Below are 15,188 nucleotides of genomic sequence, written 5' to 3'. Positions count from 1 at the left end.
GGCAGATGCGCGCACTGGGCTCTACTCATGCGCGCGTACTCTCACACAGACACACACGCAGGCACCACAGATTTGTGTGCGCTTACTGAGGATGCAGCCTACATGCAGGCAAACACACATGTGGACACATATACACTCACGGTGCACTCACAGATGATTTATTCCTTTTTCTTTTTTTTAACTCCTTCATCCAGACTTATTCATATATTGATCCTCGTTTTATGTGTTTAAAAAAACAAAAAACTTTCCCTTGGTTTGTCATAAGACCAGGGCATATGCCCTCCCAAGCTCCTCATACATCACTCATCATGCAAATGAGAGGGAATGTCACTCCTCAGCAGCAGATGGCCAGGGATGATAACAATGGCTGAACAGACCAGTTTCAATGTCTGCGACTTTATCGCTACGGCAACAACAAAAATAGATGATATGAAATCCTTGTCTGTTAATTTGATTCTCCTCCTTTTTAGTGTTTGTACCTGTCAGCCTGTTTCGTTTCTCTTGGACCATTTCAATGTAAAAGCTTTGTCTGAGGTTTTTCTGTCATCAGAAGTCTGCCTATCACTAAAAGGCACAGACCTGGAAATGATTTTTGGTGACTACGGAAAGCTGCTGCCTAGCAGTTATTCAAGTAATTAGGTGTAATTCCTCCCTGTAGTCCATGTTAGCCTCCTGAGTTAGCTCATGCGTTCGACAGGCCTGGATAGAGACAGGGAAGAATAAAAGAAGAAAGGGGCCCCGAGAAATCACAAATGCAGCTTTTCAAACCACCACCACCACCCCCCAGCCAAAGTGATGTCACCCTGCATCCTGCTGACTCCTGTTCATACAAGCCCCCATAGCAGAGAGTAAACAGTGGAAGCATTTAGCAAACAGGGCCAGATTACAATGACAAAGGCAACCACACTTCTGGGTGGAGCCTGGGGCGAGGGGGGCAAAAGAGGGGGGTGGGTTGGTGAGGCTCAGGATTTAAAATAAGTGATACCCATGAGGGGGCCCCCCCTCAAGATCCAAGCCTAGCCCTTCCCCAGCTGATGGTAGGGGCCACCCAAACACGCTTATCTGATGGTGATGTCCCCCCAGTCCCCGGGGACTGACGTGTGAACACAATATGTAATAATAATGAATTTTCAGTTCTTTTTCCTGTGATTTGTGCATTTGGTTATGCAAGGCTGGGGACTTGAGGATGGAGAATATCATTACTTAAGGTTTGGCAGTTGATCATCACCTTGTTTAATGCCTCATTTGAAAGTCTAATTTCTAACTGTCTTCAAGAGCCAATTCATGGTACACTGTGAAAGAGACATACAAAGAGAGCAGACATGCTCTGTTTTACCCTCTTTTTTCCACAATTTGTACCTGATAATCGTACAAATATATGAAAGTAAAGGATCATCTATGTAAGCATCTCATCACATGGCATGTTCTCTCATTCCTGATGTAGACAATCTCACTGTGAGGCCATGGCAAGCTTGTTCTAAGAGATGATTATTTCATGTCCACGACCAGACATCAGCTTTGTTTGAAGAAAACACAAAAACAATCAACTCGTGTTAAGCAGTCCCGGCAAATTGTGAGAGCATATTGAAGACCGCGCAACAACACCATTTACGAAAATGTAACATTTTCTTTTGCCCATAACATCTGTTCGGATCTCGAAAAAGAGAGAACTCATTCAGAGGCAACATGCAACATAAACTAGTGTTTTGTCAAGCTATTTCATCAACTGAAAATGTGGGCATAACTGGAGAGAGCTGATGGAGAAATGAAAGAGGAGTGGGTTGGACAAAATTACATGTCAAACAAGGGTTCACATTTAAAAAAGTCCTGCTCATATTTGTAGAAAGTGTTTGATTGCATTTAGAAAGGTATTACAATGGGTCACATCTGTGTCTAAAAGCTTTTTGCATTCTGCTGCAAATTATGTAAGCAAAGTGAAGTGTCACAGCACCCTGTTGTTTTGAGCACTATACCTTCTTCCTGTGAAACCTACACAAATATGTTTAACTGAATTCTTCTAATGTACTGCAGGATCAAAATGTCAGCGGTATAACTTCAACAAACCCCCTCACTCAACACCCCGCCCTGTAATTTCAACAAAGCAACACGACTAATTTTGCGTGGCAGCCCGTACAGCCAAACAACAATGCATACTCACTGTCCCATTGAATGTGATAGACACGTAGAAATCTATATTGAACTGTGGTTAATTTCGGCTGTAATGCTTCAAGCTCGGTCTAAAATGACACAAATGGTATTTCTTGGTGGTACTGAACCCTCATTGTGCAACCACTTGATGCCGCTTGTTCATCGCCACAAAGTCACATAAAAGGACTGAATTAAATTTTAAATAAATTATTTGCATATGCAAATATGGGTAACCAAACATAAGTACATGTTGTTGATATGGCTCCAGGATGTAGAACTATCTTTATGTTAATGTCAACAGACAGGGAATATTCTTTTGAAAATACAGTGCATTTTTCATGGGGATCATTATCTACACTGCATGTCAGTGTGTCTCAGTTAAAGGAAATGATTAGATTACTTCCCAGCAATCCCCTTTTGGGCGATTTATGTGTGACCGTGGGCAACCTTACAATATGTTTATTCAGTGTCCTTTGAAGAGACTTCAATAACATTTGGAATGTTTTGTGAACAAATGTAGGTTGGTTTTATTTATCTCTTCATTGAACCAATGCCTTTGGAGCTACTGTAGGGCCACGGTTATATTTGAGTTTGAAAAAGTTTCTCCAAACTTGATAAATCCTCCTCTAGTAGGGTGTGAAATACTCTTTTTAATGAACTAATACAAATTACTCTGTAGCCAAATTTCTGTTTTTTAAAAAAGAAACAGGTGACCAAACTTTTGAGGTGAAAAGGGTTATAGGTGAGCTTGTATGTCACTTGCAAATGTTTACTGAAACTACATAGGAAGAAATGTTGTTTAACATAATTACAGTGGCATTAGCATCCATACATCCAGTACATTCAAAATGAAAAGGAGCTTTTATTATTAGCTTTGCATTTATCTGACTGATGAATTAACCAAAGAGCCAAACTTTAAGGTTTGTATGGCAGAAAAGCTGCACACGGGATCATAAAATCCAGAAACCACGGTGATTATTAAGACTGCATCACAATTCTAATTGATTCCATTTTATTTTATGTTTTATATGGCATAGCTCACAATTTGCTATTTACCAAGACGTTTTACCATTGTAAGCTTAAGCCCAAACAATGTAAAAGTGAGAACACAAAGAGTCCACAATTATCTATATAATGTATTTAGCAATTTCAGTGAAAAGCCTCATTAGTCAGCGATTGTTTGTCCTCTTTCTCTTTTTCCCATGTTGATCAGATTTTACAAAACGGGGCAGGTAATCAAGCAAACATTATTTTCACATCTATAAAGTGCAGTCATAGAAACAAAATAATAACAAAATAAGAGTTTGGTTTAAATATATTTACATCTATAAGTATCAGTGGCAACAATCACAACTGGTTCTTACATTTACCAGCCTAAACTGAGAGTGTCTGATTGGTTACATTTAATAAATCAGCACTTGATTGGTCAGTCGATGTCTTCTTTTTCAAAGGCCTGTAGACTCACTTTGTTGTGTCATTGAGAGGTTAGGTCCAGATATGAGTGCCCATCTTTTTCACTCAGGCAGGCAGACAATGAAGCAGACACGCCTATAAATGGCGAGATAGGAGCTTGGATGTTCAGCCAAAAACGAGCATCTACACAATGGTAACAGGTGTGTATAATGCATGCTTTGATAATGACCTTGGTGGCTGTAATAGTATGTCTAGACACAACTAACAAGAGGCATTTGTGTCTGGTCTCAGAAGTCCTAGAGGTGCTCCGTAGCAAGATCCTAAGGATAAGATATTCATTAGAGATTGTTGGTCATTAAAACTAAAGGAAAAATGTGTCAGATGTATGTAGGCTACTAAAATAAAAGATTTTTTTCCATGACACTGGAAAAATTAGGTATCAGAAAAGTTTACTTTATCACTCAACAAAATATTTGCAGGGCTGTTTGCATAATAAGCTAAAATCATCTTGAGTATTCAGAGATATGCACTTGAATAAATAGAAAAAAAAACTCCATTAATGTGGATGGCTTGCAATTTTTGATTGCGCCAGATACAGGAAGCTTGCTGACATGAACGAAAATGCAAATGCCCTTTGAGCAAAACAAAGAAATTGATTATGAAGTAAGTTTCTACAGCACAAGTAGCTGGCTTTGAGTGATTAATGGGGGTGGGTCATTGATTTCCTTTTGTTTAGATCTTGGTTAACTTTCTGGAGACACAATTATAATTTGTTTCCAAACAATAAATCCAATCTAGCTTGAGCAAATTAAATTTCCCTATGGCCTCTTCTGCGTCATTTTACATCTGAAATGGATTGTTATCAAAAGGCATTGCATGTAAATGTCTGCTGTTTCTGTTTATATTTGTTACATTTTTGATTAGATATTGTTTTTCTCGGTATACTGGAAGGTGAGCACTTCCTAAGATTAGAAAGAGCTGTTTACAGAGATCTGCATGACTTGTCAGCTACAGTGCCAGGGGTTAATCCCCCAGTTCTCTCTTCAGTAGCTGTTTGTAACACATATCAAGATTTCTGATATCAAATCTATCTAAGTTGTAAGAGAAATGTTGTTCATCTGTTGTCTGAAACATGCTAAAACGTTTTGTATTCACTGAATGAGCACACTTATATTAGCTTTGCTAAAGGTTGGGGATGTTTGAGATATTGCGGCACAATTTACTTGCAGCATATTTACAAGTCAAATTGGAGTGTTACTGACTACTTTATTTAAAGGCTTTTGCCATATTCTTCAGCTTTACAACTTTGAAAACTTCCACAGATCCAGACATTTATACTTCCTGATTTCTCGCATCATCTCTCCAAGATAGTGATAATACGATTTCTGTGTTTTTCGCTGTTGAGAAACAAACTGGATTATGAACAGATCACTACATAAACAGCTTTCTAAAAGGAGGCAGCTATTTTAAAAAAGGCTGAAGAAATGCAAAGAGGGATTTAAATTTTAATTTGAATTTATTCCAGCAAGTGAAAGGTTCTTTTGAGAGGGGATTTCAGCAAAGATGATGGTATTTAAAAGTGATAAACAAGCATCTAAACCTCCAGTGGAAAACAGTCATTCTGCTTCTTTCTAGTGTAGGGGAGGAATTGGGCTTGCTATGGTCACATCCAAAAAATAAGAATAAGTAATAGTAGTAATTAAAATGTAAATAAATGGGATCCGTGGAGATATTTCAACTGATTTCTCTCATAAATTGTGCAATTAACATTTTGTCTTGACACACCTTGCGACTCCGGATGTAAAGCTATATGTCCTCAGGTGCAAATTCATGTTCTCCGTGTACTTGGCATCGCATACTTTTTACTGTATTGGATGCTTAAAAAATCGTTCACACTTATCACATGAAATTTAAATCCTGTGCCTCAACATGACAGAGGAACACCAGGCAAAGTTCAAATATAAATGCTTTACAAATTAGAATTTGCTTTTAATTAAGGATTGTGGCTGTGCGGTTTGAGGCAGTATCTGAAAAAAATCTAGGGATATTTTTTTCTTCTTCTTTTTTTGGTGAATGACTCACTCTGGGCAGTGACATATCACATTTGGCTGACAAAGAATGATTAACCAAGGCTGTCATCTATTATATATATAATATATGGATTATAATGCTGTGACTGGATTTCAAGTGTTTCTATTCTCTACCGGATGACCACTAAACTTAAGCACAGAAACCTATGCCACACAAGAAAGACAAAGAGTTACATCATTTTGTTGAAGAGTTAATCCGATCACGGACAGTGTGTGTGCATTTGCTATCTTCGGAAAATGCCAGCAAAGGCGCTAAGTAAACCTATTTTACAAGACTCCCTCACAAGGATACAGTGCCAGTATCGGGATAAAATTTCACACAGCGGCATGGCTCAGTCACATAACCTAAGCAGGCTTAGGAAAAATGGAACACTACAAAGTATTGCACTTTCTTCTGCTCGTATGTCTGTTGCAGAATACAAAATGCTCAGATGCATGATGTGAGTTTGAGCATGAAAGCCAAAGAGAACTAATGGCTGAATAGCATGTAGATACTGTTGTTAATGCTCCGAGTTGTTTAAAATGGTAGATTATGGAAGTGTGCACCTGGCATTCTGCAGGCTAGCCTGGCAACACTCCTCCCTTATAATTATAATGAACACACTGTAATTCAGGGTTGAGGCTGAAATACGAATGATGTCCTCTGAGACAGCTTGTTTTAATGGTTATGCAGAAGAGTTCCTAGAAGTGCAGATGGCAGATGCAGTGCCTTTGAAGCTATTTACAGATTGTACACTACAAGGTATGGAAAGACCCATAGTGTGAAGCCATATTGCTTTTTTGTGCTCCTCAATTAGATATTGTGTTGGCTGTATACTAATAAAGCACTAATAAAAGCTTAAGATGTGATTTTGAATATTTAGAGCAATACTGATAGAGCACGTTAGATATCATGGCTACAAAAGCTTGGTAATGCCTGCACGGCCTGTGTGTTTCTTTCAAATTCTTAGTTTGACCACATAGGGGTGCATTTGCTCAAAACGTGGGTCCTCATGCAGTCCTTCATTACAGAGTTTTGGAAAGCTGGTATCTATTTTTTATTTTTTGGGTAGATGAAACTCCATAATACTGCATGTAAACACTCAGTGTATGGGAGATAATATGCTGCAATCAAGATAAGCGAAACCAAAAGAGCCCATATGGACACTTTCTGCTGTCCATTTAGACACTTTAACTTGAAAATATTGTCCACGTTTATAATTTTAACACAAATAATGACTGCCTATTTTAAAGTAAAATGTCGGTACCTGTTTGCATTGAAAATATTCAACCAGTGTATTTTCCCCCCCCCCATGTAGCCCATACTTAATGTATCTCTCTCCCTGGCACAGTCCCAATCCTTTATAAAAGAGTGTGGAGCTTTTGAATCAGTCCACTGCTGTGATACAAGAGCAGGTATTGAAACAACAAAAATGTTAACTCCAAGAAAAAGTTTTGCCGCATTAAAGTCACACAGGAGCCGCATTAGCATGTGAAAAGAATAAACAGGAGCATTCTCAGTTACACACTCCACCTGGCTGCTAACCAGCGTCCTTGTCAGAAGTCCACCCACCGCACTGGCTAACACTGAAAGACCTCCTGGGGACCGCAGTGACCATTCACTCGGTTCTCTCTTTTTCCCATGCACCTGTGACTGTTTTTGTGTTTGCTATTTTTTGCTTTGTCTTTTTCTGGCAACACTGTATCATCGGAGACACACTTTCCCTCAAAAGGAATTCTCTTGCCCAACAATGTGGTTTGTTTGTTCACCGGATATGGCAGGCCAGAGAGTCAAATGAAAAAAAAAAACACACACAAAAAAACCCAAGTCACTGCAGTAATAATTAAAATTGCCACAAGAAAAACAAGTGGATAGACACATTAGTATGAATAGACTAGAAATAAGAAAATAGTGTACTTTTACCAACTGGTTTCTTGCCGAGTTGGGGGGCTTCACAGGTGCAGTTGGAAAGGCTCTTCTCCTTACTCTCCTCGGACGGCTCATCCGGCTTCTCCATGGTCCTGGACCTTAGAGAGCTGCTTTTCCATTTTCCAAAGGACTTTGCCACAATCGCTTTGTCCGCTCCTTTCATTGTTTTCTGTAAAACACATTTACAGCATGACTTCCCAGGTTTATCCCTCTTGTGAGCCATCTGCCCCCTTTTTTGGCTCTCAATAAACCTGGGCTCATCTTTTCCAAACCCAAAGTAAGAGAGAATTAGGGCATTGTGTGCATATGCATTCTCTTAAGCATTCCAGAAAATTTCCTGATTGCCCTGGCATCTTTTGTAGAGAGAGCGCTTGGACATTGTTTTTCTCCTGACATTTTGCAATCCTGTGTGGAGAGAGTCGTACTGATTGAAACAGTATAAAACAATACTTTGCAAAGTACCCACACAGTAAACAGTAGATGGAAGCTGAAAAAAAAAACCAAACAAACATGTTTTCATATTTAATCCAACTTAAAGGAAATAAAAATAGCACATTATGCCCTAATTGAGTGCTGTACAGTCCACAAATACTATTACAAGGCCGATCAGGATTAGCAGTGGAACATACCTAGTTATCTATTTCTGAGTGCCAAGACTGCTAGCAGTGGGCAACTAAATTTCAAAAGCTGGCAAATCCAGTTGTCTCCTAAATACAGAAAGTACTTAAATCCAGAGCTAACAGAAGAAAAAGACGGATAAAGGGTGCTCTGCATATCACCGAAAAGCTTGTGCACTTTTCAGAATCACTGGCTAGGTTAAACAAATATGCTAAGTAGAGATCAAAACAATCCTTTGATCTGCAGCCTAGTTTCCAGAGGAATGGCTTGGCTGTTGTTGTAAATAACTTGTATAAATCTATATACCATTTGCCTTCAGGTAATATCAAAAGTGCCAGGGATTCACAGGCAAATACCTTGTGGTTAGGAAATAGATCAGATAAAAGCATATAAATATTTCAGCAACACTGCACTCTGTCATTTCCTGTATTACAGCAGAGCTTTTTTAACCCCATATGATCGTGTTACTTACTTTGTTCTATCACAGAGAAATGAGTGAGAAAATAAACTGCATACGAAAATGACTTTCTACTCCTTTCTATTTGATAGTTTTTAAAAAATGTTCCTACCTTCAGCATGCCATTCAGGTCAAACACAGTGTAAAACATTGTGCTAAACTTCATACAAAAGAGGCTTGAAGAATCAGAATGCAGAAGCTATGCAACTTGCTGACTAACTTTGCCCTGTGTTTTGATCGAGCACACAAAGAAAAACGCTGTCCATTCAAAACAGACAGCATAACTCTTTTCAGAGAGGGGGGACCGTGAACAAACGAGGCCATGTCCTGTGCTGCAGTCAGTTTCCCATCAGGCCTGCACAGTGCACGGTGAGAGCCACAGGGACTGGGACCGGCTGACACCACACTCACAGCCAACAGAACAACTTTTGTGCGCACTATCGTCCTTTGGAGACTTTTTTTTTCTGTCACCCAAAATTGGACAACCAGGCTTTTTGGTTTATAGCTTGCTCTACCTCATTGCCCTCAGACTGCTGACAAATTTAAAAAGCAAAAAATTGTCTGGTAAAAAATTTGATTTTAAGATTATATTCTTTAAAGAATATAATATGATTGACATTAAAAAATAAAACATGTTGCAAAGCTAAAAACTCGCAAATTGTGGGTGAACAGAAATTCTGATGCTATTCGACTTATTCAGACTTACTATTTGTGAGCAGACAAATTTCACCAGAGCTCTTTTAAGCAGCGCTCTTACCAGGGTAACTAGACTGGTTGAATAAAAATTGAGAAAAATGAAGCAAGGCTTAAAACATTTTTAATTGCTGGTAGCATGAATAAAGCAACTAGGTAGGGGGCACTTAAACACCAAGTTAAACTAGCCAGCACAGCAGGCAACGTTCACAGACTGAGATGCTTGGGTAACTGATGTACTATCAAAAGTATGTTTGGAAGGTAACAGACAACAAGTTAAGGGATAAGGATGTTTTAAATGGCCTGTGCTGAAACTGATACGCTTTTTCTGACGAGGGGCTGAGAAAAGCATTATATCTACACAAAGATGAACAACCCTGGACTTTTCTGTATCATGTAACCTACTGTAACGTGTCTGTAACATGTAGCCTACATGTTCTGTGGAATGCTGTATAAACTATAAATAAAAGTAGAATATAATTGTATGCATATCACTGACACCCTGTATTATTATTATTAATATTAGAAATAGTGCAAAGACAGCAATTTTAGTGAAGTTAGAAGCTGGCAGGCATAAGGACAACGCTGGAAAAGTTAAACAAAAAGCACCCGGGTTAATTAGGTTAATTAACAAACATGTCGGAGTATTAAAAAACACATTCTAGAGAGCATGGGTTTTTCTGTACTTCACATGGTGAGCTATAGCTATTTCAGCAGATAGTTCAATTTAAAAATAATTTTTGAGGGTCACTGATCTTTGAGCCCTGAGATAGCTGCTTTAAAAATGGACATTATTCTGTAGTAGAGATCAGTCAAGAGCTCAAAAACACTGAAAACAGAAAGCACACTTAGTCCCCGCATCCACAAATACAAGTTAGTCAGAAAGTCCAACATCTACAAAAAAACAAACAAACATATAAACAACATGTACGTGGGTTAACTCGCACATGTGAAGGCACCATTAATGCCGTACGTCTTTTTCAGGGAAGGCCTTGCTAATATCAGCAAAACAATGTCCATCTAACCCTGTACAAAACATGACGCTGTGGTAATTTATTCAGGCTAGCTCACCTGCACTCAAGATCTGTCCCTCACTGAAAGAAACATTATAAAATGAAAAATATAACACTGAAAGTCCTGAACTGTTGAGCTGCTGAAATACTGCAAGTACAGGAAAACATTTGCTTTAAAGACTACAGCAGTTGGTCTCCTCATTTGCCAAACACAGTGTTGTTAAAAGGAGAGATGATGCAACCCAGCAGTAAACATGCCCCTGTTCATGCTCTCTTTTTTAAGGGTTTGTCTTAGTACTCTTATGGTGTACTTTCTGCTGTCTTTGTACAATTATTAATAAAATAAAAGGTTTAAATGATTTGATAAACATCGGACTTGGTATTTTTATCCACATTTTAAACAGAATTTCAACTTCTTGGAAATGGTATTATACTTGCTGTAGCACCGGGACCCCTGGTACAAAACTATTTTTTTTTGCTGTGCAAAATGTGTTTGCAATAATCTGGTATTTGAAAACACTAAAATGCCACATTTTAAACATGTTTCTTGAATAATTTTAAAAATAAAGCTATTACTGTGAATTATATATAAAGGATGTATGCATTTTAGATTTGTTGTGTGATTGTTTTATGTGCTTTGTGAGTTTGAGTTAACAATTCTTAGGAGGATTGCTGTTTTTATAGAGTGTATATAGACACTTAAATGCCTACCAAGAATCACGTTCTATGAAAATTATGCAGGCACGAGTCTTTTAAGACGAAATATCCCATAATTTCATCGCTACAACCTATTTTTACACCTGACGAGACTTTTTAACCCTAAAAACTTCCCTTAGGTGTCTGGAGGATATCACGGGAGCTTTATCTACCTTCTCTAGAGTCCTGGAAAAGCAATTTTGAGAGAGAACAGAATGTACCATATTCTTGACCCGTCTGCCTCAGATGCTTGCTGTATATGGAACTGAATACTGGACGTGAATTGTATCATTCTCTGTGTCAACTTGTTAGATGGCAGTTGCTGTAGTGGAGTGGTGAGAGCGGCACATATGCATTATAGGAGAAAATTGTGAAATGACAGATTCCGGGTGTGATACTGAGGGAATGACTAACTAATAGGAGGGGTGCTCCAGGCTGTTAGCTTTGAAAAGCAGTTTGCACATTACTTTATCTTGTCAATCAGATTCCTGGAATGGAAGAGGTGACTGATAACTTGAATTAATTATTTTCTTATTGCATGCATGTGTTAATTCATGTTAATTTATGTCCCTTACCGGCCCAAGCCAGAATATCCAGAGTAAAGCGCCACCTCTGGCACCCAGATCACCACACCACTCTCTTTGCATATATTTATATCAAATGAAAGACTTTTTTTTTAATCCTGTTGGAACAAGGACTCACTGCCAAATTTGATTTTTAAATGTACTTTTAAGCTTTTCATGGTTTCTGCTTGCATTTTTTCATAACAACTGAGCATCATGGTGCAGTATTTATGGCTATGATGGGATTTGAAAGTTACAGATTATTTTTTTCTAAGCAAATCCTACACCTTCTTTTCTTAAAGAACACTCAAATAATACAGCTAAGGTCAACCCCGAGAAGGCATACTGCGTTCATACATACATTCTCTTCATCCGTAATTTAATTTCTTTAAAAAAATACAGTTTATCACAAAAATGGAAGGTTTACATTAATAAATCGGGCTTCCTGACTGCATTTCATCGCAAACATGAGCGGCAGCCATTCTGTACAATGCACAGAGCATACTTTAAACAATTGCTTTTCATTAAACATCTTTAAACATTCTGACAAATTTAACTTCCCATGAACACAGAGGATAAGAGGAAAAACATTTCTCTGATGAGAACAGAAACAGCAAGAAGTTCTAACAAGGAAAAGCCTGCCAGGTGGCGAACTGGCTGCACCAACAGAACGCACAATCTGTCTGCTTCTCCTTCCAAACCATTGACAGCTGCCATCACCAGCCTTGCACACTCGCACTCAGTGGCTCCTCAGCTCCCTGCCCATCCCTCTTTAGTGTTTCCTGCTAACCTCAGAGACAGGGTCACCTGGCCCCCTAGTTGCCCGTCTGTGGGGCCCTGCTGGCCCCCTGGAGACTGGCCTGCATGGGGATGCATGGCTAACAGAGGTCTAGTAAATCCTCTTTAATATGCAAACCAAGGGGCTATTCCTTTGACCCAAGACCGTAGCTTTTCTAACAGTGAAATCCAAAAATATTCAAGTGATGTACAACGATGAGATTCGATGAACCGTTTTTGATCTGCTGGCTGTTTGATATTAAGCCTTATCACAGACAAACAACAACATATTCAGGCTGTCTTTAGTCAGGTAGGATATTTCAGTTAAATCAGAGTCATGTGTCGTGTGATGGAAGCAGATTAACCTCCCCTTTTTAAAAAAAAAACAACAACAACAACTTACAGTTAATTTATTTGTAAAATTAGAGCAGCAGTTTTGCACTGAGCAAGACCTAAGCACACAGATGCACAGAGGCTAAAGTGAAGAGTGTTCCACAAAGCTAGCATTGCAACTGGGCTAAAAATAAAACCTGGCAAAGTTATTCTGATCCCTTATTGGTCCCATAGTTTGATTTCACATTTAGCATTTGCATTCCCCTCCACATAAACATTTCATTCTTCCCCTCCTGCAGTACAATGAGACTTGAGTGACTTTGGCAGCAGATTTTGGATCGGTGCTCCTGAATCCACCAGTGTATGTTATCAGCAGGTAAACAAGCTTTCGAACAAAGCCATAATGGAACTGCAAGCGGCATAAAGAGGCTCATCTCAAAAGCTATACAGCCCATCAAAGCTGGTGTCATTTCCTCAACACTGCACTGCAGCTGGAAAATGCATGGCTGTTAGTTACAGTTTAAATCGCCTGTCTATTTTCAGACACTTCGGAACTATTTGTATTGATTATTTACTTGTCAGTAAGCAGCCAGATTACCAAAATAAGACAACAGATTTTAATGTTTACTGGATTCTTCTCCGTTTTTGTTCTGTGGTAGGAAATCAAAAACTGTGTCATGCACTAAATTAAAGGGATTTGCACTATAGGGTATTTGAATAATTATTTTCTACTGAAAATGAAATAGTTCTATCTATATTTGGAAGGATTACTGATGGCATTGAACTTAATGTGAAAATAATTTGCCTTTTAAATACATAGTTAAGCTATATCCTACACTTTCTGCTCACCAGATGCAATCTTGTTAACCACACGCCTGGATGCTTGTCACCAAACTTTCCACATATTTGCCTTTTGGGTACAGCTCCGATGCACAACTAAACCTACGCACTCTCCTCCCAGTGAGTGGAGAAGCCTCAAAGCTTTTCTTTCACATGCTGCATTATCTCTATAACGGTAATTATCCATAAAACTATGCCATCAGATGGTTATGATTTCCAATATGAACCCAATAAATGTGTTTAAATTTTGAATTATCATATTTATGTAGATATGTGTTACTAATAGTGATTATGTTCGTCATGTGGGTAGAAAATCAACCATCCTTATATTCTCACATACTCACATATTTCTCAGACATTTCATCACACATTTAATCTGCCCCTGTCTAAGATTTTCTACTGAACCTGTAGTCAAGGCAGAGAGAGGACAATAACGGATGAGATTATGAAGCATGTCTGTTAAAGCATGTCTGTTTGATCATCATTCTGTTTAGGTGAAGTTCTCTACTTGGTCTCTTCAGTCCCTGACAGCAGATATATAACCTAATCTCTTTCCCTAACCCTTTTCTTAGGCATGAATAGGGTGGAAATGTGATGGCATTAAGTCGATTTACTCCTTGGTTTGCAGTTTCAGCCTTAATGCCTCTTGGCTCTTCTTCAACACACTCGCTCCATTTAGATTTCTAAAATATAAATGTTACGTTAAGGCTTTCCTATTTATTTTCATTTATCCATCATTTGAAGTTCATGCATATATTTACTCTACAAATAATGCTTGTTTATTTGCAGCACCATCTATCTAGTATAGTGTCAGAGATATTGGAAAATCAAATACAACTTGTGTATTATCTTCAAATACAGAATATATCAGCAACAAAGCGCAAGATCTCAGACTGTAAGACATTATTTGTGAGTCGTCTTTGACATCATTTTGATATTTCACATTTACTCATCTAAACCTTCATTTAGTGCCTCTGGCATATGTTGACATGCAAACAAAGGCATTTATAATGTGTCTTTGACTTTTAGCTGATGGCATTAGAGCGCTGCATTAATATACCTGTCCTTACACAATTACCTGAGTATATTTGTAATGAATCTTCCGAGTGCTTCAGAATATTAACAAGTTTTTTACTTTTTCATGCTAGTTATAAATGAAATACAATTTCAGCCTGTGCATGAAAAGCTATAGTCTGTTCCTAATGTTTTGCAAGGGGACTGTTTTCCTAGTGTTCTTTACAATGTTCCGTATACAGTAACCTAGTTTCAGTGTTTACTAACAAAGATGTGAAAGAAATATCAAGTCTTGCAATTTTATTTTTCTTAAATAACCAAGTGCAAGTTGGAAGAAATTTTTTTCTCATTGTTATACCTCTCGATTAAAATTGGTTTTTAAAGTGTAACTGTCCAAACTGCAGAAGGAACTACCTGATTAACTCAGACTACAGTAATTTCTATTTAAATCCTTTCATTATGAAATCAGATTTTCATATTCAATCAAATTAAATTTAAATGACCTGGTTGATCATATATACACACATACGTATATATATATATATATATATATATATATATATATATATATATATATATATATCAGATGTAGTCTACATAATTTTTGCTAATTGTCATTTCATT

The 15,188-nt window shown here is 38.0% G+C and overlaps 1 protein-coding gene across 3 annotated transcripts in view; it reads right to left on the bottom strand.

The window, feature by feature from the left end:
- The window catches only part of st18 (ST18 C2H2C-type zinc finger transcription factor), a 39,033-nt gene extending 30,232 nt beyond the window's left edge, over positions 1 to 8,801 (bottom strand). For 2 of the 3 annotated variants that reach the window (XM_085377293.1, XM_085377292.1), the window contains exons 1-2: positions 8,748 to 8,801; positions 7,555 to 7,729 (exon numbers count right to left, since the gene is read on the bottom strand). In XM_085377293.1, the coding sequence (XP_085233419.1) occupies positions 7,555 to 7,729; positions 8,748 to 8,801 (229 nt within the window). Of the gene's footprint in view, positions 1 to 7,554; positions 7,734 to 8,715 lie in introns of all 3 variants that reach the window. The other variant, XM_085377291.1, reaches the window with a different exon arrangement.
- Between the last annotated feature and the right edge of the window lie 6,387 nt (positions 8,802 to 15,188).

This window comes from Diplotaxodon limnothrissa, linkage group LG18, assembly GCF_057381915.1.
Source record: "Diplotaxodon limnothrissa isolate DT_005_m linkage group LG18, D_limnothrissa_male_GT1.1, whole genome shotgun sequence".
In the NCBI taxonomy this organism is placed as follows: domain Eukaryota; kingdom Metazoa; phylum Chordata; class Actinopteri; order Cichliformes; family Cichlidae; genus Diplotaxodon; species Diplotaxodon limnothrissa.
The sequence above is the reverse complement of the archived record's forward strand: the minus strand, read 5'-3'. Positions and strand labels throughout refer to the sequence as shown.